This window comes from Monodon monoceros, unplaced genomic scaffold (assembly GCF_005190385.1).
Source record: "Monodon monoceros isolate NGI ecotype Baffin Bay Population unplaced genomic scaffold, NGI_Narwhal_1 Super_Scaffold_15, whole genome shotgun sequence".
Classification (NCBI taxonomy): Eukaryota; Metazoa; Chordata; class Mammalia; order Artiodactyla; family Monodontidae; genus Monodon; species Monodon monoceros.
The window spans coordinates 68,783,687-68,810,969 of record NW_021703771.1 but is presented as its reverse complement, the minus strand read 5'-3'; the positions used below and the strand labels follow the sequence as shown (position 1 = coordinate 68,810,969).

At 37.0% G+C, this 27,283-nt stretch overlaps 1 protein-coding gene across 12 annotated transcripts in view; it reads right to left on the bottom strand.

The window, feature by feature from the left end:
- UTRN (utrophin) overlaps window positions 1–27,283 on the bottom strand; it is a 505,655-nt gene that overhangs the window by 50,384 nt on the left and 427,988 nt on the right. For all 12 annotated transcript variants that reach the window (XM_029224149.1, XM_029224150.1, XM_029224155.1 and 9 more), the window contains 7 exons: window positions 24,475–24,536; window positions 22,736–22,810; window positions 14,631–14,832; window positions 8,487–8,572; window positions 4,120–4,277; window positions 2,155–2,321; window positions 1,135–1,246 (listed from right to left, as the gene is read on the bottom strand). In XM_029224149.1, the coding sequence (XP_029079982.1) occupies window positions 1,135–1,246; window positions 2,155–2,321; window positions 4,120–4,277; window positions 8,487–8,572; window positions 14,631–14,832; window positions 22,736–22,810; window positions 24,475–24,536 (862 nt within the window). The remainder of the gene's footprint in view (window positions 1–1,134; window positions 1,247–2,154; window positions 2,322–4,119; window positions 4,278–8,486; window positions 8,573–14,630; window positions 14,833–22,735; window positions 22,811–24,474; window positions 24,537–27,283) is intronic.

Sequence of the window (27,283 nt, the reverse complement as noted above, 5' to 3'; positions counted from 1 at the left end):
ATACAGTGCACAGGTAACAAGAAAAAAATTTAAATATTATCTTGCTCCATAAGCTTACTTATTCTTCAAAAAATATATATAGTCCTGTTGAATCTGTCCACATAAAGACCTCTTTTTCTCTTTCATTATATGTTTTCTGTATCTCTAGTCCCCAGCAAAATGCCTGGTATATAACAGGTACTCAACAAATATAATATTCCAGCAAGCATACAGAAAATTCCCCAAATGGAGTTAAACCACTAAATCCAAGTCACTAACTTTGAACAAATCCTTACCTTCTCTAAGACTTAGTCTTTTTTTAAAAAAATAAGGATGAGTTAGTTTCTTAGACTCTTTCCAGCTTTAATATTCTATAAATAGTATTTATAATGTCAGATATGAGCACATAATGTACCAGAATTAACTAAGCATAGTAAGAAAAGTATGAGTCATCCTTGTCCCAAGGAATTAAAAAGATAGTTGAGGAGGCAAAAACACCAACACAGAAAACAATACAAGATAACACGGAATCAAATACTAACTGGTAAAGTAGGGGCTACTGTTAGAGGCCACAGAATGATGTGTTTTGGTGAGGGGAAGCTAGAAGAATTTGGGAAGATTTCACACACAAAGTAAGAGTCAAGCTGTTTTTGTGAAAAAGTGGGATTTGGGGCTTCCCTGGTGGCGCAGTGGTTGAGCGTCCGCCTGCCGATGCAGGGGACGCGGGTTCGTGCCCCGGTCCGGGAAGATCCCACATGCCGCGCAGCGGCTGGGCCCGTGAGCCATGGCCGCTGAGCCTGTGCGTCCGGAGCCTGTGCTCCACAACGGGAGAGGCCACGACAGTGAGAGGCCCACGTACCACAAGAGTTTGCTACCAAGAATGCCATGTTTAATATTAAAACACAGATGTAAATAAAATTTAATAAATTAATTTTTCTGAAAAAAGTATAATTGTTCTGTGCTAATAAATTCAACATAATGTATTTGCTTAAAAGAAAACAAAGCAACAAAAAAGATATGGTTAAGTGATCTTGAAAGGGATTTTTTTTCAAATAAGGTTAAGTCTAAATAAACTGAATACTTTTAGACACTAGCTAATTCAAAAGGAATATGTTAAAGCAAAACCAAATAAACAAACACTGGCTCAGTACTCACAGGTATACAATATTCCACCATTGGGTAATGTAATTTGTGACCTTTTGCTGTTCGACCCGAAAAGAAGCAACTCTGGCAGACATCATAGTTAAAATGCTTTAGGCTTCTATACCTAGAGAGAGGAAAGGAAAATTCATTGGCTTGAAAGCCTATTATATAGTCCAAAACACTCACTTGTGGTAAGGAATTTCATTCATCCAAATCACCATGAAAATAAAAGTTATATTGGCTACAAATGTGGAATTTGCTTATTTAGGAGTTTAGCTCCAAATTAGAACAAAGAGAATCTTAAATTTCACAAAGGAAATTAAGGAAACCATCTCCCAAGTGAGAAAAAAAGCACATTTTTGTAGTTGAAGTCTCTAAAACATGTTTTCATCTGTTTCAACATAATAAGACAAATATCCATGTTAGAAGATTTTCTGTAATGTTTGAATGTGAATGCAAAACGAAAGAAGAAAAACGAGTTATGTTTATTAGCTTGACACATCAAAATTTAAAATATCACTTATACCATCAATAAAAAATGAGTTTCAAAATTCCCTGACAAAGGCTTCTTGTGTGAAAGTCGGGTTAATGTACTTCATGCCAAACTTGGCCGAAGAAACATGAAGTCATTTGATTACTTCTCAGTTAGTATTTAAATGCTGAACTCCTGCTTACCAAGTTTGACCCCAAAGTCTTAGAAAATCACCAAATTCCATCAGGGTCATATATGTATAATGAGTCATGCAATTATTATGCATGAACACTTCTGTAACCTATGTAAATAGAAACTCAGAAAGATCTCTGGTTCTGGAGCAAAACAGTATAAATAACAATAATAAAATAAGCTTCACGTATTGGCTTTTTGAGGGAATGCCATCTTCAGATGGACTGAATGTGCTAAAAGCATCCCATTTCTTCAGGAGGCAAACCCCCAAATGGGTATAAGTGGGAAGGAATGATGGGCATACACTGAAACTATACAAACAGAAGAGAAAATAGCCTCCTACCACCACTGGTAGTAAATCAGTCTACCTGAATCCAACAATTGGACATTCTTTACAGATGTTGCATTTGGCCTGATGTTTTGCAGTCTCAGCTGCTGCCACTCGATGTAGAACCGGCAGCCAAACCATGGACTGTGGTTCCAGATGCATCCAGTCCACAAACTCTTTCACACTTATCTCTGGCTTGTTGTTATTCTGGTGAAGAAACAAAAATGTTAAAAGTGAAGAAAATGTCTTCATTTAAATTGCAACAGGTGTTGTTGCTTCAAAATCTTCTGAAAATCTGTATAAAAGTAAAAACAGAGTTTATATAACTCTTTCTAGGTCAGTTCAATCACTAAATATTTAAGGTTCTTCAAGGAAAAAAAATTCTAAAATTTAAAAAGAGAAAAAGAAGAAATTGTCATTACGAAGAAGAAAAAAACTCCCAATACCTTAATAGGCTTAGATTTAAAAAATAAAACCAAAACCCACACAGTTCTAGGTACTCTTCACATAGATATTTTAAAACTATAAAACTCATTCATCTAAAACAGTAAACATTTGAGAAAGTAAAGACTCACTAAAAAAAAAAAAAAAAAGACTCACTGATAACTTCCTAAACTTGAAGGCCATTATAAATGCCAATAAAAACTGTTATCTCTTTGTCCTGCTCCAGTCCTGTTACATCCTAGCAGGAGCACATTACGATGAATATACTTTGCAGGATTTCCAAACGTATCAACGATAAATTGTATGAAATGTCTTGGTCTCTCTTTAAATCTTAATACTAAGTAATTTTCACTTGTGCAAAGTTAAATTCATACCAATGTCCTTCTCCTGCTGTTGTCAAGGGCATTCTATGAACCAGAACATATGAGAATCATATTTAGAATTTTCACTTGGTATTTTTTGTATCTCTAAAACAAGAAAAAGGGCCATTATAAAATGTAATAAACCATAATATCAATTCTTCTTAAAGAGATGGTGTGAGCATTTTTCTCCTCAGCAATGATAAATCACTAGACATGCCTTGGCAAAATATCTGTAGGCTTGTACTGTATGCATACTTATAACATCGGTAGAAGCATTTCTAAAATGCGTTTCTATACGGTAAGCATCAAAAAAGAAACTAACGTGCTTTTCCAGTTTAATATCAGTAACTTAGATCAGTATAAAACTTGTGTACATCATTCTCCTTTTGTACATATGTTCTCAAAGAAAAGAGTACAATTTCAATAACATCTTTAATTTACATTTTTAAAAAATCTTGCCTACAAGGAGGTCAGGGCATTTTTATTCATTTGTTTAGCAAACATCTATTAAGTAGCTATGATGTCCAAGGCACTGTACGTAGGGATACAATAGTAAAAAGAAAGAAACAGCCCTTGTTCATGGAGTTTAGGTTTATATAAAAGAAAAAAACCACTAAACAAGTAATTATATAATTCAGTATGCTTTTATTATCAATTTTAATGAGCATGATAAGAAGGCAGAGGAGATTCAGGTGAATATAGTAGGGACACATAACCTCATCTGAAGGAGTCAGTGAAGGATTTTCAGTGGATGTGAGATTTAAGGGAAGATCTAAAGAATGAATAAGGATTAGCAATGTCAAGGGAGTTTGTGGGTGGAGGGTAAGAAAGAACATTCTAAACAGAGGGCACATGTCCAAAGGCACTAGGGCCGGAATGAAGGAACAGCACGGCTGGAAAGCTCAAGGGGACCAGTGGTTCAAGATGAGGCTGCGGCAAAAGTAGGGCCAAATCATAGCAATCTAATGGCACATGTTAAAGATTTGAGGTTTTAACCCTTGAGGAACAGTAAGTCTCCTTGAGGTGGTTGCTGTTCCTTGAATCAAATGTGCCTTAAGAAATAAAATAAACTTACTGGGATGGTACCAGCGTCTTCCACCACCTGGTTCCAGCCCAAGTCCCCTGTTCCATTTCTCAGAATATCCTCAATACCATTCCCCACACATTCTATACACCAGTGATCCTTCATGAACGTTTACCTGTTGGAAGCAGCTGCGAACACTGGGTTCAATATTACTGCCCCCAAAAGCTGCTACTTCCCCCAGTTGCCGAGGGATCTGGATGGCATCATGTAGTAACAGGCCAAGCTGTCTCTGGTCACACATTTCTGTGGGCCCAGCCACTTCCTTAAAGAGATCTACAAGGAGGAGAGGCAAGAGGTTAACTTCCATCTGCCTATTCTGGAATTTTAAGTAAAATATACCTTTGGTTATGTGGAATGAACGACGTAGATTTAAAAAAAAACTTATGGGGACGTGAATTACATTAGTTGTCGCCTGAATTCTGACAACCTTAACATTCTGCATATTTGTAATCAGGAACTGGTTAACTACATGTTTCCTAAAACGATCTACTGCAGTATGTAAATACATATAAACAGACCAATAAGTACAAATTTCCTTTTTAAATGGTCCAGTGTGTGCATGTGGGTTCATTCAGTGGTCTCTATAAGGTTTCCCTTCTGATTGAAAAAGACAGACAGCTAAAAAGAAGCTTTCTTTATGACTTGTTAAAGGAATGAATGTATCTTAAGTAGCAAATTTTAAAAGATTTGTTTATCAACTTTTTGTATTCTCTCCTAAATTCAATATTCATTGAACATATATATTTTAATTTCTTTTAAAGATTTCTATACTCAAATCTATTTTGCATAAGAAACATTAAACAGTATAAGGAGGTGTCTTTTATTTTTAGGGGTTATTTTTTTAGGCCCAATCAGTCTCTCGTTCCTTATTAGCGATAAAAATTATTTTTTTACATCATTTCATGTAATAAAATACATTAATTCAAATGTAAAGGACTTAATGAAAACTCATGCATACTTTCACACAGTTCTTAGGCTTTTCTATTCATTAAAAAAAGATGTTTTAAAAGTTTTTTGATTCAGTAAAATAAAAACTCTTTTCTTCCTTCTAGAATTGGCTTATCTTCTTTTCATCACTTGCAGTATTTTGAAGATGAAAATTATTACCATATTTCCAGCAACAAAGCTAATATAGTCAAATAAGTTACTTTTGGAGTAGGGAGAAATTTCATGTAAAAACAATTCACTTCATTATAGAAATTAATACTTTTTGGAAAGAAATTTCCAAGTTCTAAAAATTCAAAATCACACAAATTCTAAATGGTTTTCATGTGAAGTTTTCCAAGAAAAAAAGAATGGGGAGTAAATATTTATTGGATTCTAAAAACCATTTTCAAACAATACCTGATAAATGAATATCAGATCAAAAGGTATCATTCCCTTTTTTTTTAAGGAAATAAGGCTAGATCTAACACTGTCAACTTTCAAATGACTAAACCAAGCTCAGTGATACTGACACAGTAATTATAATGAAATATGACTTTAATTATAAGCATACACTGGGAAAGCAAATTCAATAAAAATACATTTAATTTTTATTATCATTTGTTCTCTTAGATGGTTAGAGTTCTACTTGCTTCTTTTCATTTGTCAAAAATAAGACTATCATAGCCAGAAAGTACTTATCCAGGATTCTTATTATGATTCTCATTGTAAACCCGTTCCTGAGAAGAGGCTTCCTAAGTCAATACAAAGTTGATGCATGTGAATAATAATACTCTGTAGAGAGAAGTGCACATATTCAGCAACATCAATCATGCCCAGCTTTCCCCTTTTGAGGAAGATAGCTATACTATTATGCCACTATTTAGGTAAAACGACACACGAAACATAAGAGAAAAGACTCCTTAACATTCTGACATATTTCTGAATTCTTATGAAAGTTCACATGTTGATGTTACAGTCAGATACGAAAAGGAGTATCATGATGTGTGGATGGATCAGAGTAATGTTCCAATCTAAAACCCAAGTTCCAATAAGTAATCACAGAAGAGATGCAAAAGGCCATTCAAGAGGATCTTTGTAAATGTGTTGCTGATGGGGCAAGGAAGCCACTGAGTTACAAGCAGGAAGGCCAGAGTGTTGTTAGAACCTAATCAAGGGACATTCTCAAAAAGGCACGAAGAGAAAAGAAGGTGTCACCGGGGTAAAGACACTGACGTAAGCCATTGCAAAATCAGCGTTCAGTTGGATACCAACTGACCCAGAATAGCACCTCTGCCATTGAGTTTGGAGAGCAAAGTGTCTTGAATATTAATTCCGACAAAGAAAGTAATAATGAGGAAGTGTTCTGATACCACTAGGGAAATCAAAACTGGAATCAGAGTTGCTAAGGACCTCAAAGTAAAAAGCAAAACAAAACCCCAGAATATTTCCAGAGTCTCAGTACTCTGAGGAAAGATTTAAAGATTTCAACCCAAAGATTTCTTATTTAATTAAGTTCTAAATGGCATACTTCATGGATTAAATTAGATATCAGAAATTTTCATTGCAGGGCTTCTGCTTCCCCTGCTATAGTCTGAAAGTTCAATGTGGAATTATACAGAGTATTGTTTCCCGACATTTGTAGAAAGAGTGTCCACCGTAGTACGAGTGTATGAGTACATGTATGCTGAAATACCTCTTCATTTGAAAAATTATATGCTTCAGAAATACGTGTGAAGGTAGGTGTGTAGATAAAAGACATTTTTTTGTATATTGCATAGAATTTGGTTTTTGCTCTAAAACTACAGCCATCATGTTGTAACTCTTTCTTTTGGCCTCAGATTACTCCAATAATCAGCTTGAAAAACACAGGGAGGAGGCATCGTTGATCTAGAAAAACAGACCACCCTTGCATTTTAATAAGATTCATGATAAACTTTGAGGTTGGATTTGCACTCTTTTCAGAGTAAGCGAGCACCGTAACATAATTGTTACTTTCAGAGAACCCTAAATTCTTTTAGGAACACATGAAAACCCCAAATCACAGTTGATTTTTTTTAAAGTCCTTTTCTAATTTGAAACACTGATGTTTTCATTAACATTTTTCTTTCCCACTCATTATAGAAATAACTTTTTTAGCTTTGAAAATTATATCTTTTGACAATTATAATGCTGAAGACAATTTAAATTCTAGATAAGTGCCACCAAGCAGAAGCCTGTGCAAAGCTTTTTTCTGCATGGCTTACTAGGTTCTGACTCCATCAAGGCACCTCGCCTCCTGATCCTACAATCAGCTTTTCGCTTCATTTTCGCTGACATTCTTGTCAAACTATCTAAAAAAAACAAGCCACCATGATCTAGCCCTGGAATTCAAAAACAAATTGCTTCACAGCCATCCCAGAAAATAAAAGTATTTTAAAATGTATGTATGTTCACAGAAGATGAAGAACCTAGAATTTATAGGACCTGGGATCAAATATTTTCCTGTTTTTGGTATCTCTCTATTCATGAAATATCCCTCTCCCTCTCCCTCGAAGGTATGGATATATCTGTACAGAATCATATGAGACTATGCATGGCAGGATCAATTTACTCACATTTTATGGATAAAATTAAATCAAAAAATTTACAGTAATTAAGAGTTTGGAGACATAGCAGCAATTGCTACCATTTATTCAACAACTGCTATTTCTAGGCATTTTTCACATATGATCTCTAGCTGCTTTCAAAGCAAGAATTAGTAGCTTCATTCTTTGTTGAAGAAAATTCACTAAATTTCAGCTCCCTGGAATGTGAAATGGGAATCTTATTACTACCTCTTAGCTGTCGGTATTCAGTGGAATTGTGTAACCTGCCCAGAGTCATCCAGCAGCCACTAAGTGGTAGAGCTGAGATTCGAAGGCAGGTCTCCCTGGCTCCCGAACCTGTCCCTTTCCAAATGTCAAGATGCCCTTCATTAACTGACAGCTAAAAGGTCACCACTGATTTATTTGGTGAATAAGAACAAATATAACGAAACTAAAAAATATATCACTTTATTTTCTTATACTATAAAATATAATTATTTGTCTCACTGTGACTGTAACAGTTCTAGTCCACGCTGATTTTCTTAAGCATTGGAAATATACGGAAATAGAAAAGGTTTGGGCTTTAGAGTCAGAAATATCTATGATCTAATTCTAGCCCCACGATTCACTGTCTCTACAGCCTTGACTAGATTTCTAACCTATCCCAAGAATTATTTTTTTCAGCTGGAAAATGGAAATCACAATGCCTACATTATGGGGCAATTATGAATTAAATGAGATACAATCTGCAGTCAGTTCTTACTCCATCAATGCACCTCACATCTTGATCCTATAATCAGCTTTCCATTTCACACAAATTCACATCACTTTGCACTGACACCCTTTGTCTAGCCTCGTACATGTATGATCGAGGTTAAAAAAAAAAAGGAGCTATTATTACTAGCAAATCATATAAAGTAAGTCTCTAATAAGTTGTTATTATCATTATTATTACTAAAAACATTATTGGTATAAGAAAGGTCTTACATACATCTGTATTTTTCTTCTAAGAGACCTTTGGAGAGAGAGATCAATCCAATCTTCAGACTCTGCACTCTTATTTTTCCAGTCCGACCCCTGAAATTATAAGAATCTCAGTGTGTTAGACGCATTTAAAACTGTATACAGTATGCTAATTATTTCTGAATATCTATTTCCTTGAGGCTAAATGGAAAAAAAATTGCATCTTAAAAATGCAACTTTCTATTCACCTTTATTAATTAATGTTAAACCCATACCATAAGTTCATGACATATTTTAATAGTATATTTGACTTAGTCTGGAAGAATATACAGCCTGAAGTCACTTTATGTACAACATATGAACTTGGAAGAACAAAAGAAAGTAAAATGAAAATGCTAATTATAAAGCTAAAATATTTCATTTTTATAAACACTATGAATTAAAATCTGTTAATAATTATAAATGCAAGATTCAAACTAATAGCTAGAGATATATATAATATGCATGTGACAATACAGCAAGAAAGGTATAATGATATATCTAAAAACAGATGTAAGAAAACTGACTGGAAAATTAACTATATGTTGAGGGCTATAACTTGTTGAATACTTAAAAACTTCTCGTCTTCATTGATTTTGATCTCTGTCAATGCAGTTTCTATAAATTACTACTGCAATTATAATAGTCAATGATCTTAAATACACAGGTGTGCAATATTTATTTGGGGAAGTATCAAATTATAATTAAATACAAAATTTATTAATTAACACTAGAAAATAGCTTCATATTATGCCAATGAGAGATCATTTCAATTTCACTTATAATTTGACTGGAAGAATAATTTTATATTTAAAAGCATAGAGTTATATTTACTCTGTCTTTTATCAAAGAATAAATGAGTTGTTTACCAAATGTCACACTGTACTAGATCCTGGGGCTGGGGAAAGGGAAATGCAGAAGCTATAAAAATTAATCCATGATCCTTGCTATGAAATAACACAGTCCAGAAAAAAGTCAAGATATAAAGATTTCTATCTTTATTATTTCATATAAACAGGATCAGTTTTCAGTTTGTTTTTACTGTTAATTTTCTTATGATATGTTTTCAATACACACAAGTACAACACATTCAAAACCTGTAACTAAATGTTTACATAATTACATGAATACTTAAAATTTAGTAATTCATACTATTTAAAAACATATAAATATTTGTACCATGTAACTTTAATTTTAAGCATCCTTATTGTCAAACTGTATTTAAGTCTGGCTCGTTGATATTTTTACTATTACTACTAATTGATATCTTTCATTCTCAAATTATAAACACTCAAGTTTCTGTAAACATACAATGACATATAAAGTATGAAATAAATAAAAAAGGAAAACATGCTTAGGGATTGGTAAAATGTATTTTCAAAACAGTCCCTCAGGGCTTCCCTGGTGGCGCAGTGGTTGAGAGTCCGCCTGCTGATGCAGGGCACGCGGGTTCATGCCCCGGTCCGGGAAGATCCCACATGCCACGGAGCGGCTGGGCCCGTGAGCCATGGCCGCTGAGCCTGCGCGTCCGGAGCCTGTGCTCCGCAACAGGAGAGGCCACAACAGTGAGAGGCCTGCGTACCGCAAAAAAAAAAAAAAGTCCCTCAATAGCCTAGAGTTTATAATCTATGCTAAATCATACCCAACAAACATATTGAACCCTTGCTATGTATGTGTACAACATTCAGAATTGACCTATAAAATAACTAATACTTAAATTTTAAAATAAATATAGCCATTATAAGCAGAAACCTAAAGTTTATATACTCATTTCAGTTTCCCACAATTATAGAAATACTAGTTCCAAATGAACCTTAAACTGAGCCATGCTATGAAGTGTGTTTCTATTTCATATTTTTTAGGTGTTCCCTAATTATCACACGAAAATAGACTATGTCTGTTTTCTTCCCTCCAAAAATCAGGAAATTTTATTCTCTGTACACAATCAGACAATAGACTTGAAGGAAATAACAAAAGGCTGTGCAAATAGACTAGTACATGACTGTGGCTAAGGACAAAGTAATCCCTTAAGGGAAAAAAATATCAAACTGGTACGTTTTGGAGGCTGATCTCCAGTCTTTGGTGACAACACCAGAAGGGAACATCATCAGGAAGACTACTGAAAATGTCAACCGTCCATTCATGGCACCACCAACGATGATAAAGGCTTACTGTGATCCCAGCATTGTTCTATGTTCCATAGGACCAAGAGAAAAGTGTTAGGACATGATTCCTACCCACGACTAGCTGGAGAGGTGAGACAAGGAAACAACTAGAGAATCATAAGAAAATATTAGACCAATCTTACGCATGGAAATAAACGAGATAATTGTGGCTGACTAGTCATTAATGATTGGTGGTTCGTCTGAGTAGTCATTAGTCTCACAACATTTGATAGAGAAGGTAAGTCTAAAATCAGACACTGAAGGCATGACACAGCTGGATTGTCCTGACGAGGAGAAAGTAGATTATCATAGGAAAAGCCCGGACAAGGGGACAGAGGAAGCGGATGTGAGCACCAGAGGCAGGATTCATCAGGTACAGCGAGAACTTGCATCAAGAGTAAATGGTTGATAAAGTTGTCCAGGTTATATGGAGCCAGAGGATAGAGGGCTTTGACGTTAAATAAGATATCAGAATTTGAAAGGTAACAGGGAGTCAATGAAATTTATTGTGAGTGACATAACACAATATTTAAGTATTTGATTCCCTGATAGTTTTCATAAGTAACTCCTGAAATTAATTCAACCAGAAAGATAGGTACCTTATAAATAAAATTATATCCGCCTTGGAATAGTGGGAAAAATGACTTAACACTGCATCAAATGAGGTTAATATTCTCTGCAGGGACAAAAATATTTAAACCAAGAAATCCAGACTACTGATTTAAATCTTGATTTAAACAAATTTAATTTCCACTAAATTTAGAAGGAAGATTGTGGAATTAAGACTTTTTAGCCCAGGAAGATGAAGACTGAGAGAGGTTGTGAACTCATAAATGGAATCAGTTTTATCTTTATAGTTTATAAAGTCCTTTCTCTCTATATATTAGTTCATTTGCCCTTCACAATCACTTGTGTACGTGAAGCAGAGCAGATATTTTTATCTCAATTTTTCAGATGAGAAATTGAGATGCCAAAAGTTAAGCAGCTGTCACGTTTTAAAGCAAACTAGAACCAAAAATTTGGATTCTTGTCCTCTACAACAGAAGAAAATAGACTCTTTTTTCAGACAATTCAGAATATTAGGAGTTGGGTACATGTTAAAAGCTGAAAGAAACAGTAAACAATATAATTTATAAAGTACTATGTTTCTTAGATATGGCAGTATGGTAGGAATAATCAAGTGATTATCAAAAAAGCTGAATATAGTTCCATATCTACTGCTAATATGCAGTAGGTGGCTATGGATAAACTGTCTTATCTCACTTGGTCAGTTTCTCAATCAGTAAAATGAGGAGGGCAGAATGGAAGATCCTCAAAGTCCTTCTGCTTCTAGAATTCTAGGATCTCCTGTGTGTGCGTCACTCATTATTTCAAGAGCTGGCTGAATATATTTCAAGGGCTGAAAATACCAGGTCTGGCTGCAACCAAAGCAGTGTAGTAAAAAATACTGCACAAAGCAATGCAGTAAAAAATATATGGTTAATAGATGAATGTCAGATTAACTGAATGAATGGACAGGTTAGATCATGGTACCATTTCCAAGGTTCAGAGACTTCTTAGGGGTCCATAACGTCCTGGTGCATTGGATGGAGTAGATCAAAATTCCATCAGATTCTCAAAGGAAACTAATGACTTGAAAACAGTTAATAACTCTTGTTTGGATAAAGGAATAAGTCTTAGTTGCTAGAGAAATTTAGGTAATCAACTCTGGCCATCTGAGACTACCATCATATGAGTAACTATACTTTTTCCTTAGGTTAATTCATGATATTCCTCTCCAAGGTGGAAAACTCGACTGAATGGACACTGTTCTAACCTAGCATGGTCTTTGCCATATTTCTTTGGCATGGAAGGGAGATAAATCCTAAAAGCTTTTTGTCCTTTGAAAAGGAAAATTTCAAGATACTGTCTTTCTAAATAAGAAACAATATCTCTGTGTTGCGTTTCTCATGTGTTCACATTTGACGGTAGAAAGTGAAAATATGCCAACATTTAACTCCCTAGAATATGACTTACGATGTTTCACATACTGCTTCCTTCCCAACTAAGTGGCACTATTCCCTTTGGGCTGTCCAGTGAAAACAGCATATATATGCGTTATGGGCTGAGTTACATCCACCTAAAATTCATGTGTTGAAGTCCTAACTCCCAGTACCTCAGGATACAACTATATGTGGAGAAAGTCTTTAAATAGGTAATTAAGTTGAAATGAAGTCATGAGGGTGGCGACTAATCCAATATGACTGGTGTTCTTATAGAACATTAGGATACAGACACACACAGAAGAAAGACCATGTGGGAACACAGGGAGAGGACACCATCTATAAGCCAAGGAGAGAGGCCTCAGAAGAAACCAACCCTGCTGACATCTTGACTTTGGACTTCCAGTCTCCAGGACTATGAGAAATAAATTTCTGTTGTTTAAGCCAACTAGTCTGTGATACTTTGTTAAGGCAGCCCAAGTAGAGTGTTACAGCCACAGATAATGCCGAAGCAGGGTGATTTAACATCTTCTCCAGTTCTTCCCTAAAACATGTCTCAAAATACACACCTCTGGCTCTACCATACTCCATAGAGCTTAATGAAGTCCTTAACTAAGTATCCCATGACTTTAGCATTCTTCCTGGGACATAAAATTAAGTTATAGGCTTTGTAGTTAAAACACCTAATTGACTAGTTATTTTAGTGAATTTACTATAGAAAATGTCTCTTAGAGGTTTAAAAAATTGAAGATCAACTTAACAGTGAATTAATGTTAACAGTCATATTTTACCCTAGGAGTATAAAAATTTGCGTTAAAATGAAATGTACTGAAAGATATCACACAGGGAGGTAGTAAAGCCCACATTCATCATGGTAACAGAGATCCATGCTATCTGTTCTTCAGTGAGTTTATTAAGAGCCTCAAGCACACAATGGCTATTTGATTATTTTTAAAAAAGACACTGTTATGATATTTGTCAGTATTGAAAGATAAAAGATTTTTCTAATCAAAAGAATAAATGAAATTTTAATTAACTGAAAGCTCTTGAAAGTTCTTGCATCTATCATTTACTTCTTATACAGAATCAGTCAGCTGCTAAACCATGCGTGCATTTGTGAACTATCATCTATCTTCTTTCTCTCTAAATCAAATAAAAAACTGATAAGCACACATTTTCATACAGCTAATTAACAGAAAATAAAATTTAGAGTTCTAATTTTCTTATTTCATCTTTGCATACTTTAACCCCCTACCAGCAGAATGAATAATTCTTAATGTTTCAGAAATATCAGCCCACAGCAGGTCTTTCTAGAATTGATTATTTTACAAACGTATTGTCACATTTCAAAAAGCCAAATTAATGGCAAATGAGTTATGCTGAAAGCTGGGAGTGCTCTTTATGTAACAGTGAGCATCTAATTAAATTACAGATATTGGAGTGTCCTATAGTATAAATTATTTAAAACACCATATATACACATAACCACCACTGCAATAAAAAAAGCTAATACCAAAAGAGAAATTAAATCCTTTTAATTGCCAAATTGCTCTTAAGTTGTCATACAAGAAATGCAGAGTGGATTATTATCAGCCAACAAATTTTAAAATTCATAACAGTAACTACAAAATTTTGTCTTTTGAAAAAAGAAATACTATAAAACATTATGGAGGAAGGAAATCGGACTTCTTTCCATTAGGTTTCCCCTAGCATGGTGACTAAAAAGACTACAAATTTGACAGCCTTTATAGATTGAAGCAAAATCTTAAAAATCATAGATGGACATTCTTTTTTGTTCTATTGTTGGTTAAGAGCTCAATTTTTGGAAAGTTGTTCCTTTTCAACAATTAACATAAACATTTCCACTGGGAAAAGGACTTTGAAAGAAAGTATTTTCTTAAAAATTCACTTAAAAAATGTAGACATTTTGCACTATCAACATATTTCACCCAATGACTGTATTTTAATGGGAAAAAATGCACTTACGTATCATATACATTGAGTAGCCAGTTGAGACACATATCCACACAGAGAGGAACGTTGACCAGATTTTTATGCATTTGTTCAAGGCCATCATAAATCGTTGTCAGACAGTTGATGACATCTGGAACACTAAGAAGCTGATCGTTTTGGTTCAGCTTGTGCTGTTTGAAGACTTCATTTGTTGTATTCAACTCTAAGAGATCCACTAATCAGGTGAGAAAAAGGAATATGCACAGTCATTACATTATAAACAACACTGAAACAAAACCACTGCCAGTCTTGAGTTTTTAGCTTGATTCTTCAATTTAAGAATCTATCCTTTTTAGCTAATTTCAATTTTTAAAGAAATAAACAGCATTTCCATTCTTACATCTCTAAACTCTTCTTTTATCCACACCTCTTATGTTTATGCTTTTGAACCTAAACTCTGCCACTTTTCAATATGACCTCGCTTTTCACTCTTTGGAATGTAAATTTTTCCACCTTTACTTTTGTGACTTTCCTCTCTTCAGCTTCTTTGTACTTTTAAATGTAGGAAAGCATAAATCTCTAAGTCTAATCCTAACGGTAGAACAGCTAAAATACGACACTGCTCTTTCTCCTCATTTTTGAGAACAGCCAGCTCACCTCTCATTCATCCTTTATATCACTGTGTAACTGATCATTCTTAAACAGTTTCTCCACATGCACATCATGAGATACAAAGTTCACTGAAGATATTCCATTAATAAAACAGGTTTGGAGAAAAATAACCGTTCTCCACCACCTACTGAATCAAGCCTGATCTGTAAGGCCCTCAAAATCTGGCTCTAACCTGGGCTGCTTCCCATGATCCTTTGGCACATAGGCAACTTGTAGCTAGGTAGGATTAGAGGAGGTTCACAGTACAGGTCCACCCATCCACGGCTCTTCATGTATTTGCTCGCATTCCTTGCCCTTCATGGACAGAACCTCTACAATGGGCATGGCTGGTGCTAGACTATGCAGGGTGGGCACATAAGGATAAAGTGGAGCCCTGCTCTCGAAGATGGCCAGTCTGAGAAGGAGGATAAGCATACTGATAACTTCACTAAAAGGGGTGGAAATGCCCTAAAAGAAGAAGACGTAAGTTTCTATGAGAGCTATTACCACTAGGGGAGTGGAAGCAGCCTAGAAAAAGCTCCCTGGAAAGGTGGGATTTGAAATGCACCTTAAAAAATAGCTAAGATAGGGCTTCCCTGGTGGCGCAGTGGTTGAGAGTCCACCTGCCGATGCAGGGGACACGGGTTCGTACCCCGGTCCGGGAAGATCCCACACGCCGCGGAGCGGCTGGGCCCATGAGCCATGGCCGCTGAGCCTGCGCGTCTGGAGCCTGTGCTCCGCAACGGGAGAGGCCACAGCAGTGAGAGGCCCGCGTACCGCCAAAAAAAAAAAAAAGCTAAGATACAAGAGATCCATATAAAGCAAGGAAAGAATTCCAGGAAGAGAGAACTGCTAGAAAAAAGACAAGAATTCAAGGAAGTCTGGGCAGCTCTGGGAACCGATGATGGCAGTGTGGATGGTGTGTGGTCACACATGGGTGGCACATAGTCACCGTGAGATAGACGCACCGAGCTCAGGGGGCAGGCCATGTTGGCCTAGGGGCGCCCTCCAAGGCCAGGAGGAAGAGTTTAGACAAAGAGAAGAACATTACATAATCTTTCCCTTCAATCAACTTTGAGTCATTCATTAGCTAACTGAAAACAGGAAAACATACTAGATTATCAAACTGCCATGTATCTATACATTTACTGAGTGTGGAGATGACTCTTCTAAATCTAAACATGTAGGTTCGGAAAATTACAGAACCACATGAACTTTAGGTCTGCTCATGGAAATTACTGCTTTATAAAATTCTTCCCCATCTTCATACTTAACTTTTTAACGTTAAAAAAATAAACTTGGGAAAACATTTTTTTATATATAAACAACTACTTTCTCTTTGCATGATACACAACTGTTCCCTCAAAAGCATGACATATTTTGACAGTTAAGTAAAATGAACAAACAGCTTCCTTTCTTTTTCTATTTTTAACCATTGAATAACCACTAATTTTGAATTTTTTAAAAAAAATAAATTTATTTATTTATTTTTGGCTGCATTGGGTCTTTGCTGTGTGCGGGCTTTCTCTAGTTGCAGTGCGCGGGCTTCTCATTGCAGTGGCTTCTCTTGTTGAGGAGCACGGGCTCTAGTCGTGTGCGCTTCAGTAGTTGTGGCACGCAGGCTCAGTAGTTGTGGCTCGCGGGCTCTAGAGCGCAGGCTCAGTAGTTGTGGTGCACGGGCTTAGTTGCTCCGTGGCATGTGGGATATTCCCGGACCAGGGCTTGAACCTGTGTCCCTTGCATTGGCAGGCAGATTCTTAACCACTGCGCCACCAGGGAAGCCCTAATTTTGAATTTTTTGAAGACATTTATGAAATGTGTTTACTCTAGCTGCTTAAATACCACAGAATGATTTTTTTCCCCCAAATTACCTACAATGGAAAAGAACTGCTTTAAAATTATGCAGATTAAAATTATTTTTAAAACAACTCAACAGAGAGGTCATTTTTTTTTAAAAGAGAGAAAGTCACAAATATAGAACACACACGTCTGGACAAAAGATCAGTCCGTTTCCTCTAGATGTCAAATACATCACTGGTAAAATTTCAGCTAATTACAAAAGTAACCTGTGTACGCTTCACAAGAGTTTGAGATGGTGTCAGAAAAAAAAAAAAAGAACCATCTGGAATTTTCATTGTCATTTTTACCTCATTTCTTAGCACTGTACACTATTTTCAATTATAAACTTCCAGAGGGCAGGAGTAAAATTCAAATTCATTCTTCACAGTACTTGACAAAGAGAAGTGCTTAATAAATGACAGTGGCCACAGAACTATAATTCCTCACAGATATAAAGAAACATATTCAAATACTGCCAAAATGCTCTAAGTTTTCTGAATTTCAACACTAATTATGCCAGCAACACAGCACTGCTATTACATCCCTACATGGCCTAAAGGTGACAAAAGACCAAATTCCAAAAAGACCACTTCCTGAATCAGGCTGTCCTTGTATTTCTTCTGGAAAAGCTTCCTTTGTGATACACTTTGTAGCTGTGACAGTAATTTGCCACATCCCACAGACTATTATGTCTTCAATTTTTAGTGATTTACTCTGACACTTTGCCTTCGTGCTTAAGCCAGGAATACATCTCCCTGAAGTGTGTCACATTTAGGTACCTTTAAAGACTGACTACATTTAAGTCACAGAAAATTATGATTATCTCTTTTCAAAGGGAGACAAATGACAGCTCAGTCATGCAGCAAATGAAACAAATAGCAGAATCACTTTCTACCAACTTTCAGGCTTTTCGTTAAGCCCACAATGAGGCAAAGGGGGTTGAATGGAATTGGATCATCATTCTCCTGTTCTGCAAAAACACACACTGTTTAGCATCCGACCTTGGGCTTCTATGACTCTCCTCCTCTCTGTTTGACTGTCCCTTCTTAGCACCTTTCCTATCTCCTCTTCCCCGGACAGCTCAGAAATGTCAGTGGCACTCAAGGTCTCATGTCTGCCCTTTCCCTCTATAAACCTGATGCTCTCATTCACTTTCATTACTACAGTTATTACTTCTCTCTGGATGACTCCAGGTTCTGTTTTCTCATCCTGATCGTCTGCTTGAATACCTGATCCACATTCCCGCTGCTTTGTTCCCAACCAGAGCTATAGTATCGTCTTCCAGGAATCTCCACCTTAATATGTCCAAATAAAGGTCTTGCCTTTTTGTTATGCAGAAATCCAGTAATGCTGTTACTACACAGACCATGAGTCTGCAAATCCCAAGATATCCTACCACGCTCCTTCTTGCACACTCTGCAATCTATCAAGTACCAAATCCTCCCAATTATTAGCTCTCCTTCCTCCTTACAAATCCATGCCCTCATCTCCCCTCCTATGCTCAGCCTCCATCACCTTTCACCTGAACTCTACTTGTCCTCTCTTCCCTTGGTCCTTTGATCTTAGATATTGTCTAACGCATTACATCCACGACTGGCCCTATGTCCGAACTTACACAAAACAGAAAACTGTTCTATAGCACCCCAATCTGTAAAGAAAATATCCAAACATTAAACACGACATTGTGAGAGCTTGAGGAACAAAAAACTAAGGGAATCAGAGAAGATTTCGTTAAAAATGACCTTAAAACTGGACCTAAACTGATTTTAAGGACATTTCAGAATACTGGACAAACTAGCTCATAAGCTACTCCATTTAGACTCCATTATTACATGATGTTCCCTGAACTCCATCTGCCTTTGATTCTTAAGAATATAACTCCCTTCCTTCTTACCCTTGATTACAGCCATGTGCCTAAATCCTGTGCCTAAATCCTATGTGGCTTTTAGATCCTGGCTGATATACTTCCTACTCAAGGAAGCTTTGCCTTACTCTTCACAATGAAGGGAATCTCTGTCAGTATTTCCCTTTGGCTTCTCTGTTGCTGCCTAGCACATAAAGTTTTTAAATCAAAACACAAAAGAATATGTATAATACATATGTGTGGTCTAAACAAAAATAATAGGACAGGCTCCCATTAATTCATTACACAGCTATAGAAATAGGCTATCACTGTATGTTGGAAGCTCGTTGGAAAAATCTCCTTAATTACATCCCCTCACAATCACAGGGAGAACCACTAATCATTGTATTTCACTTTAAATTTCTGAAAGTATATATGTGTCCCTAAATAACAGAGCACTTAGTTCTGCCTGGTTTTGAACTATATAAATAAATGGAATCAAACGGTACAAATTTCTTCTGCTACTTGATTTTTTTCACGCAACTTTATAATTCTAAGATTCAACCATGTTGATGCTGATTACTAGTTTATTTTTGCTGCTGTATATCATATTTATGAATATGCCAAAATGAAACAAATGTTACTATTAATAAGTGGTGCTATAAATCCTATACATATTTCCTGGAGTACTCCGATAATTTTCAAACTCAAAGCATTCACCCATGAGGACTTCCCTGGTGGCGCAGTGGTTAAGAATCCGCCTGCCAATGCAAGGGACATGGGTTTGATCCCTGGTCCAGAAGGATCCCACATGCTGCAGGGCAACTAAGCCCGTGAGCCACAACTATTGAGCCTGTGCTCTAAAGGCCGCGAGCCACAACTACTGAGCCTGCGTGCCACAACTACTGAAGCCCGTGTGCCTAGAGCCCGTGCTCCACAACAAAGAGAAGCCACCGTAATGAGAAGCCCGTGCACTGCAACAAAGAGTAGCCCCCGCTTGCTGCAACTAGAAAGAGCCCGCGCGTAGCAATGAGACCCAACGCGGCCAAAAAATAAATAAATGAATAAATAAATTTATAAAAAAAAAATCATTCACTTGTGTCCTAGGAGACTGCTCTGTGCCAGAGACTGTATGAGGCCTGAAGTGGAGAAGAAAGCAGACTCACCCCTCACATAGAAGATTAGTTCATTTGGAGAGACACACGGTAAGTAAGTAAATACATAGAATATCAAATATTATGACAAGTGCCACATAAGAAAAGAACGGAACCTATGACATGGAAAATCAGGAGTGACCTAGTTTGGAGTAGAGTAGCCAAGAAAGACTCATTAGAGACGGGTGAGTTAAACTAGGACCTAAAAAGGAAAAGAACGCACCAGCCACAAAGAGCTAAGACAGGAGCTCTTCAGGCAAGAGGAACAAAATACAGAGGTCACCATTTCAATGTCCACTAGAACTGTGAGAGCCCGCTGTGGGCCGTGGTGAACGAGGCGAATGGAGAGACCGGCCAAGGCAAAGGCCGTTCTGTGCTGAGGGCAGCAGGATCTGTTGTAAGCAAGGGGGTTGTGTCCACGTGTAACGTGCTATCTCCAAATTTACGTTCCTTGAGTGTGGGAACCAAGTCTTTTTATATTGTTTTATCTCTTGCACAGTCTTGGAGCCCGATAAATGAATGAACAATGACAGTAACAACAGTGTGCCCTCTTTGTTAGGACACTGTGCTGGGTGGAGATTCACGTGAAATGAGAGGCAACCGTTGACCTAAAGCAGGTGTCGACACAGATGGGGCAATCTTCCTCACATTATCTGTCACACAAAGCCACGCAAGAGGTGCTGATGGGAGAAAAAGTCGTTACAGGCCATCATAAAGTTCTGGAAAAACTGGAGGCAGGTGGGATTAGCTTGTAAATGTTTCCAAAAGAAGTAAATTTTTAACAGAATTTGGGAGGACTAAAGGGGTACAGACGATTGCAGAGGAAGAAGGGTCAGGGCATTTCGAGTAAACAGAAAGGATGGGAGTGGAAGAAGCAGGTTAATCATAAACCGGTAGCTGGGTCAGTGGTGCCAAGGCCCCGCTAGGAGAGCACTGGGGTCAGGAGGCAGCGGGGAAAGCGGCAGCCAGGTGGCCCTAAGGACATCACCTCGAATGTTTACAATCGAACACAACCCAGCATGTTTCTAAGTGTGCGTTACTAAATGTCGTTTAGTTTAGAGGTGGGAGGCATCTCTCTTCTGCTCCTCTCTGGTTTGGAGGGATGAGCTGAAGGATGGAGTTTTTTCTTTAGGACTCAGAAGAACCCACAGAAGAAAACAGCAAGTGCGTTAATACGTTTATCTGCCCAGAAGTATTACTAAAAACTGGGCCCAGGTTCACAGTGATACAAAGCAGTCTCCCATCAATGGAGATTCTGTGGCTGAATCATTTGTCCTCATTTTATAGCTCATCAGGCCTGAGAAGCCCTTCCAGGTCTGTCAGCTAGATTCTGGACATGCAGCTGAGCCTCTTTCAAAACTGCTGTCACCCTGGCCCGACTGAGCTCACTGAAATCCCTTCTGAGTGCTCCTAACTCACTTCCTATTCCCTTACGGCTCAACGTACAGACCACGAGCCAGAGTGTGCTGGCTTTGTATTTTGAGACCGGTCATTCCGCCGTACTTGCTGTGACCACTACAACCTGCCAATGATTTCTGGGGCTCCAAGGATCACGGGCTTCCACGCCATCTCAGCCTCTCGTCCATCGCCTCATCTGGAGGTGTTTTTCAGCCCTTCAGACAGCTCTTCCACACGTAGCTTGTTTCTCTTATTCTAAAGCTTTGCATTACTATATTTTCTCGGAATGATTCTACGCTTCTCTTTCCTCAGCTCTCCTCATGTAACCAGCTTAAAATGTATTTCTAATTTCTACTGACTTACAGATCAGGTTTTTAACCTTAAGATATCATTTTTCTAAGGGTATTCTGCAAAGCTTCACTGAACAGCCTAGACGTACAACAACTGTTAACCAAAGGCAGCAAACAGGACTATTTGGAATTATTCAAATTATGCTGTTGTAAACGTACAGGCAAATGTTACTTTCCATATTAACTACCTGACAAAGCCTAAATGTTCTTTGAGTAGACTCAATCATTAAAACTGCAACCACAAATAGAATCCAGACAGCTTAAATCTATACTCTATTACAAGCATTCATATATATACTTAAATTTAGGTTATGGGGAAAGGAATGATCCTTTAGTACAACTATCACAGACTATCACTCTGAACATACTCTCTACAGGTTAAAGTTCATGTTGATAACATTAAATGTCTCAAGACATGTTTAAATGAACACAGAGCCCTTTAATATTCTAGGTACCAGTTCAAATTTGGGTCAGGAATGCCATTTTTCAGTGTTCCTTTATTATATGATTCACTGAATCAAACTGTTTGGAATCCTACACTTCCAAATCCAAAGTACTAAAAAGGCAATGATCTACTACTTTGATTCCTTGATTTAATCCTTTTAAATTGGGCGGCAGCATAATTTTTGAAAAAGCTTTTAATGTGACTCCTGTATTTTGGTTAATTTCGTTCTCCAACTGAGAATGGCATATGCTCATTGGTTTTACTACTGCACGCATGCTGATGGTGCGAATAATAAAGCATTCACAGAAACACAGCCAACTCCTTGAGTAAGGTACACTGAAAATCAGATTAGCTCCACAAACACATCACCCTCTTCATTTATCTTTGTCTTAAAAAAAAACAAAACAAGAAAGGCAATCCAAATAACAGAGTGATTAACTTTGGCAGAATAAACTCACAACATAGTGCTTTTTGTAGTCTTCGGATTTTGATGGCTGTACGGTAGGCAGAGAAACGTACATTATTCAGGTCAGCTGAAATGGGAAACAGAACACATTCAGAACATGCTTATGATTTAACTTACATTGAATGGTAAGAATATATTTGTTTACTTCAGTGATGGAAAAGTATTATGTCTGTTCACATGAAAAGGTCTATTCCTAAAATCTACAACATTTAAGAAAATAATTAAATGTTCATTAGCACCATGGTGAGATACTTTCCAAAGCAGTGCTACACAGATTTCAAGAAAGCATTTTCAAAAAGGAAATGGAGGGAAATGAGGAAAAGGAAACACAGCCTGTTGACTTTCCATGGCCTAATAAATACATCCCACTGTAGGCCAAGGGCCCTGCCTTCTCTACTGCTAAGAGGGATCCTCCTCCAGGGCATCTTCCCCAAGGACAATCAGTTTTCTGTCAACTAGGCTGTCCATTTCACTACTCACAAAGCTAGTCTTATTTCTATGCTCCTTCTGTCCTGATCGATTTGCTTCCTCTGCCCTTTTATCAATCTGGTTAAAATTATACTATAATCAATACTCAAATCTTTAGAAACAATAGATAAACTCCAGTTAATAATATTGTATCGTATATATAAAAGTTGCTAAAAGAGTAGATCTTAAAAGTTCTCATCACAAGAAAAAAAACTATGTAACTATGATGATGGATGTTAATTAGACTTAACTGTGGTGATCATTTCACATATATACAAATATCGAATAATTACGTTGTACACCTGAAACTAATATATTGTTATATGTCAATTTTATCCGAATTTTAAAGAAATCTTAAAGATTTAGCATCAAGTTGAGAAAGAAAAGACACTGGAATTTTTTTCTCTGTCTCCTTAAAGACAGAGTATCCGTATGAGAGCCTAGAAGAGTTAGAAGAAAACTCAGAAATCATCAACATTGGCCTCTTCGTTTTACCAGCTAAACAATCCAGTGGCTTTTCTCTTGCTTGATCAACCTTTGCAGCTGACCTCACCTACCCAAACAGAAGCTCACACAGAAGCCTGATATTTAAAGAGATAAAAAGGAGTGCCCCCTCCTTGCTGAAATGGGAGTGGGCATGAGAGCTTTGGGGTGCCACTCTCCCTCTCCAGCAGCACCTTAGCTCCCCCCAAAAGAAAACTCTTTCAAAGCCACTGGAATGACCTAAGGGAAGCAGCTAAATAATCAGTTCAAAGTCACATTCTACTAGAAATCTACAAGCTCATAATTCTCATCTCACGTGTTTTCATGCATTTTTATATTAAAATGAATTTAGCTTTTAATGACAACTTAGACAAAATGAAACTAGGCAAGCTAATTTAATAATATTTACTAAATAAAAAGTGAGTGAAAAGCAAATTTAAAGCACTGGATTAGAGGCTGCTGTACTCTAATTGTTTTTGTTTTCACTCAAAGCTGAAGTTTAAGATGACTCAATGTGAGAGAGGTAAAACAAATTACACTGCTTTTAAAATCAACCTTCTTTGTCTCACACCATTTCAAACCCTGCATTCTCTTAAGAAGAAAGGTAAAACCTGTTTATTGCATTGCCCTTAGAAATTCAACGGCTTTCACATGCCCACGACATGATCCTTTAAACATAACATGCCATGTAAGGAAAGATGGTGACTAGTGTCCATTTAAGAATATACAACTCTCAGTTGTTTAGGTTAATTCATTACTATTAACTAAAATAACACTCACCAAGAGATTGAAAGAGTTCAGTCATTTTAGGATGATCCCAAGAGGTTGTCTGTGTTTGATGACTGGAAAAAAATAGTAATATATTTAAATAAAAGAATGTATAAAATAATAACTGTCACACAGAAAATATGCAAATAGAATTTTTATTCAAATTTTTAAGAATACATGCAAAATTATCCCCCGATGGATCACTCAGAAACCTGATGCCCAGTTATTACTTAATATATGAAACAACAGATTTTTATTTGAGCAATTATATCATGAAACTATGCATGAAATAATTTGCTTTATCTATTTCAAAAAGCATTACAACTAAAGATTAAAACCTAGATATAAAATGTGACTGTCATGGACCCTGGAGCCTCAGCCTTGATGTAGCCAGATCAGCGTAGGCTCCAGAATAATTCTACTCATGTTCCGTAGATATAGATTCTCATTCAGAATAAATCCTCTGAGAGCAGAAGTGCTCTGAAGACTTGCTAAACTTTAGAAGTCCTAATCAGATTTCTAAAGAACTGAGAAATAGTTTAACTGTGAATAACATCTCCACCTCACAACCTACTGAGTCTTCCCCCTCTTTAACCTTGAGTCCTTCTTTCTTCAGTGTAAATGTGCCCTTCTTCCCCGTGGGGACTCACTCAGAAACCTAGAGTTGGTACAAAGCTTATCTTAAGTGAGTCAACAAATGCAGAAAGAAGCCTTGTCAGAGCTTCCTTTATCTGACTTAAACGTAGCATCTTCTTGGAAATGAGGCTACCATAAAAATCCTCTCAGGAGAGTTTCAGGGCTATGAAGAAGCCAAAAAACCACTAGCACCTGCACAAACAAACATTATCACAAACTTTCTTATCTCATGTTTGTTCTCCTAAAGAAACACATATCTTTCCTAAAGAAACCTACTGTTTCTTCTCATAGGAGCCTTTTCTCCCCAATTCCTTTCCCCTACTAAATTGAATATATAAGCCCCAAATTCCAACCTCCTTTTTGAGTTACTCATCACTGTATGTAGATTGCATCCATAAATAAACTCTGTTCTCTTGCTAATTTGCCTTTTGTCAGTTTAATTTAGAGGTCACCAGAAATTGAACCTAAGAGGGTAGAGGAAAAAAATTGTTTCTCCTCCCTGATATGCTCTTCATGGGTATCTGGATTCTCCACTCCCCTTACATATGTGTTTCTCTTTTGTCATTTTAACTTCACACGCCTCTCTCAGCTCTCAGACTCCCCTGGTTAACCAGTATTCTTTATAGGTACTGGAACAGTTTTCTTCATGATCCTTATTCTTCACTTCAGCAGCAGGATTTTATACTTTCTCTTTTTCTGTAAATTCCAAAACTAATTAGAAGTTTTGGGGAATAAGGTAAGGGTAATAATACAGATGAATGTAGTGCTTACGTTAGGTTCCTTCTTTGCGTGTGTGTGTGTGTGTGTGTGTGTGAACAGCTCTTCAGTGGGTCAGTGGCCTTATTTAAAAATAGTTTACTGTCCATTATCTAGGTCAGAATAGAGCAATAACATTTAGTAGCACTCCACAGACTTCTTGGATGACGCTCGGTTTTTATAAAACTGTTTAGTGAGCTCAGTGAAATTGCACAGTACACAAGAGACAGTGATACTAAAATATTCATACGATCAAATTTCAGGGAAATTAATGTTTAAAACCTATGCAATATATCAAGAAGTGGGGCATGTAACTGCGAAAAGAACATAATCGATGTCATTGTACACAGGTAACAGAACCCCCAAACAACTCATAATTTGCTTTGAAAAATACTTCAAGTTTAGATTTGAAATTAGGTATGTAAAATGTCCTGGAAATTCCAAAATCTCAAACAAAATAACATATGTTCAATGTGAAGGTCTGTCTCTGCAAGAGTTGGAAAGTTGTCTGATTCCTCTACCGGGTTCCTGACACCAATGGGAAGGCAAATATTTCCAAATATTTTGCTACCAAACACCAACCAAATCATCATTCTACCCTTTGACTAAATATCTAAATTGCTTCAAAGACCACAGAGAAAGCACCAAAGCTGTGTGCCCTGATATTTTTACTGTTCATTCATAGTGTGGCCCAAAACTTGACAGAAATGCAGAATCTCAGACCCCTAACTGCATGGAACCAGAATCTTCATCTCATCAAAATCTCAAGTGATTCATATGCACATTCAAGTTTGAGAAGTACTGACCTAAAGGGCTCCTAATACATGAATGAAAGTACAAAATAAAAAAGACATCTCCAAATTTTGCTAATAAAACAACCTCCTCCCTACTATTAATAAGAATTAAAGAAGAAAAAAAAAGAATTAAAGAAGGATTTGCTGAAAATACAGTATAATCGAAAGAAATTCATCACAGGCTCCCAGTTTTAAGAGAGCCTACCAGTATTCACTTGATCTCTTGTCTCTTCTCTGGAGTAATTTCAATCCCCATAGCAACACTACTGCTCAGAGATAGACATCCCATCGTGAAGGACCAAACCAGGCTCGAGGACCAAACCAAGGCTCAAGAACCAAACTAAAACTATGAGTAACGCAGAGCCAACTTTATACTGAAACAACAAAATATAAGTACACTTTCTCTAGAATCGCAAGTGTTGCGCTTTGGCAAACAACCTCTATGGTACCACAAGGGACAAACACCACGAAGCAGTCAGACGGAGGACTGAGAATTCACTGAGAACACCCGCTTGCTAATGGCTCTTTTTACTGCAACCACCGCTAGAAGCTGAGGGAACACACACATTTGGCAAACAGATGGAAGGAGGGAAACGGCACCTCCCTTTGTGAACTCAATACCAGTTGATTCATTA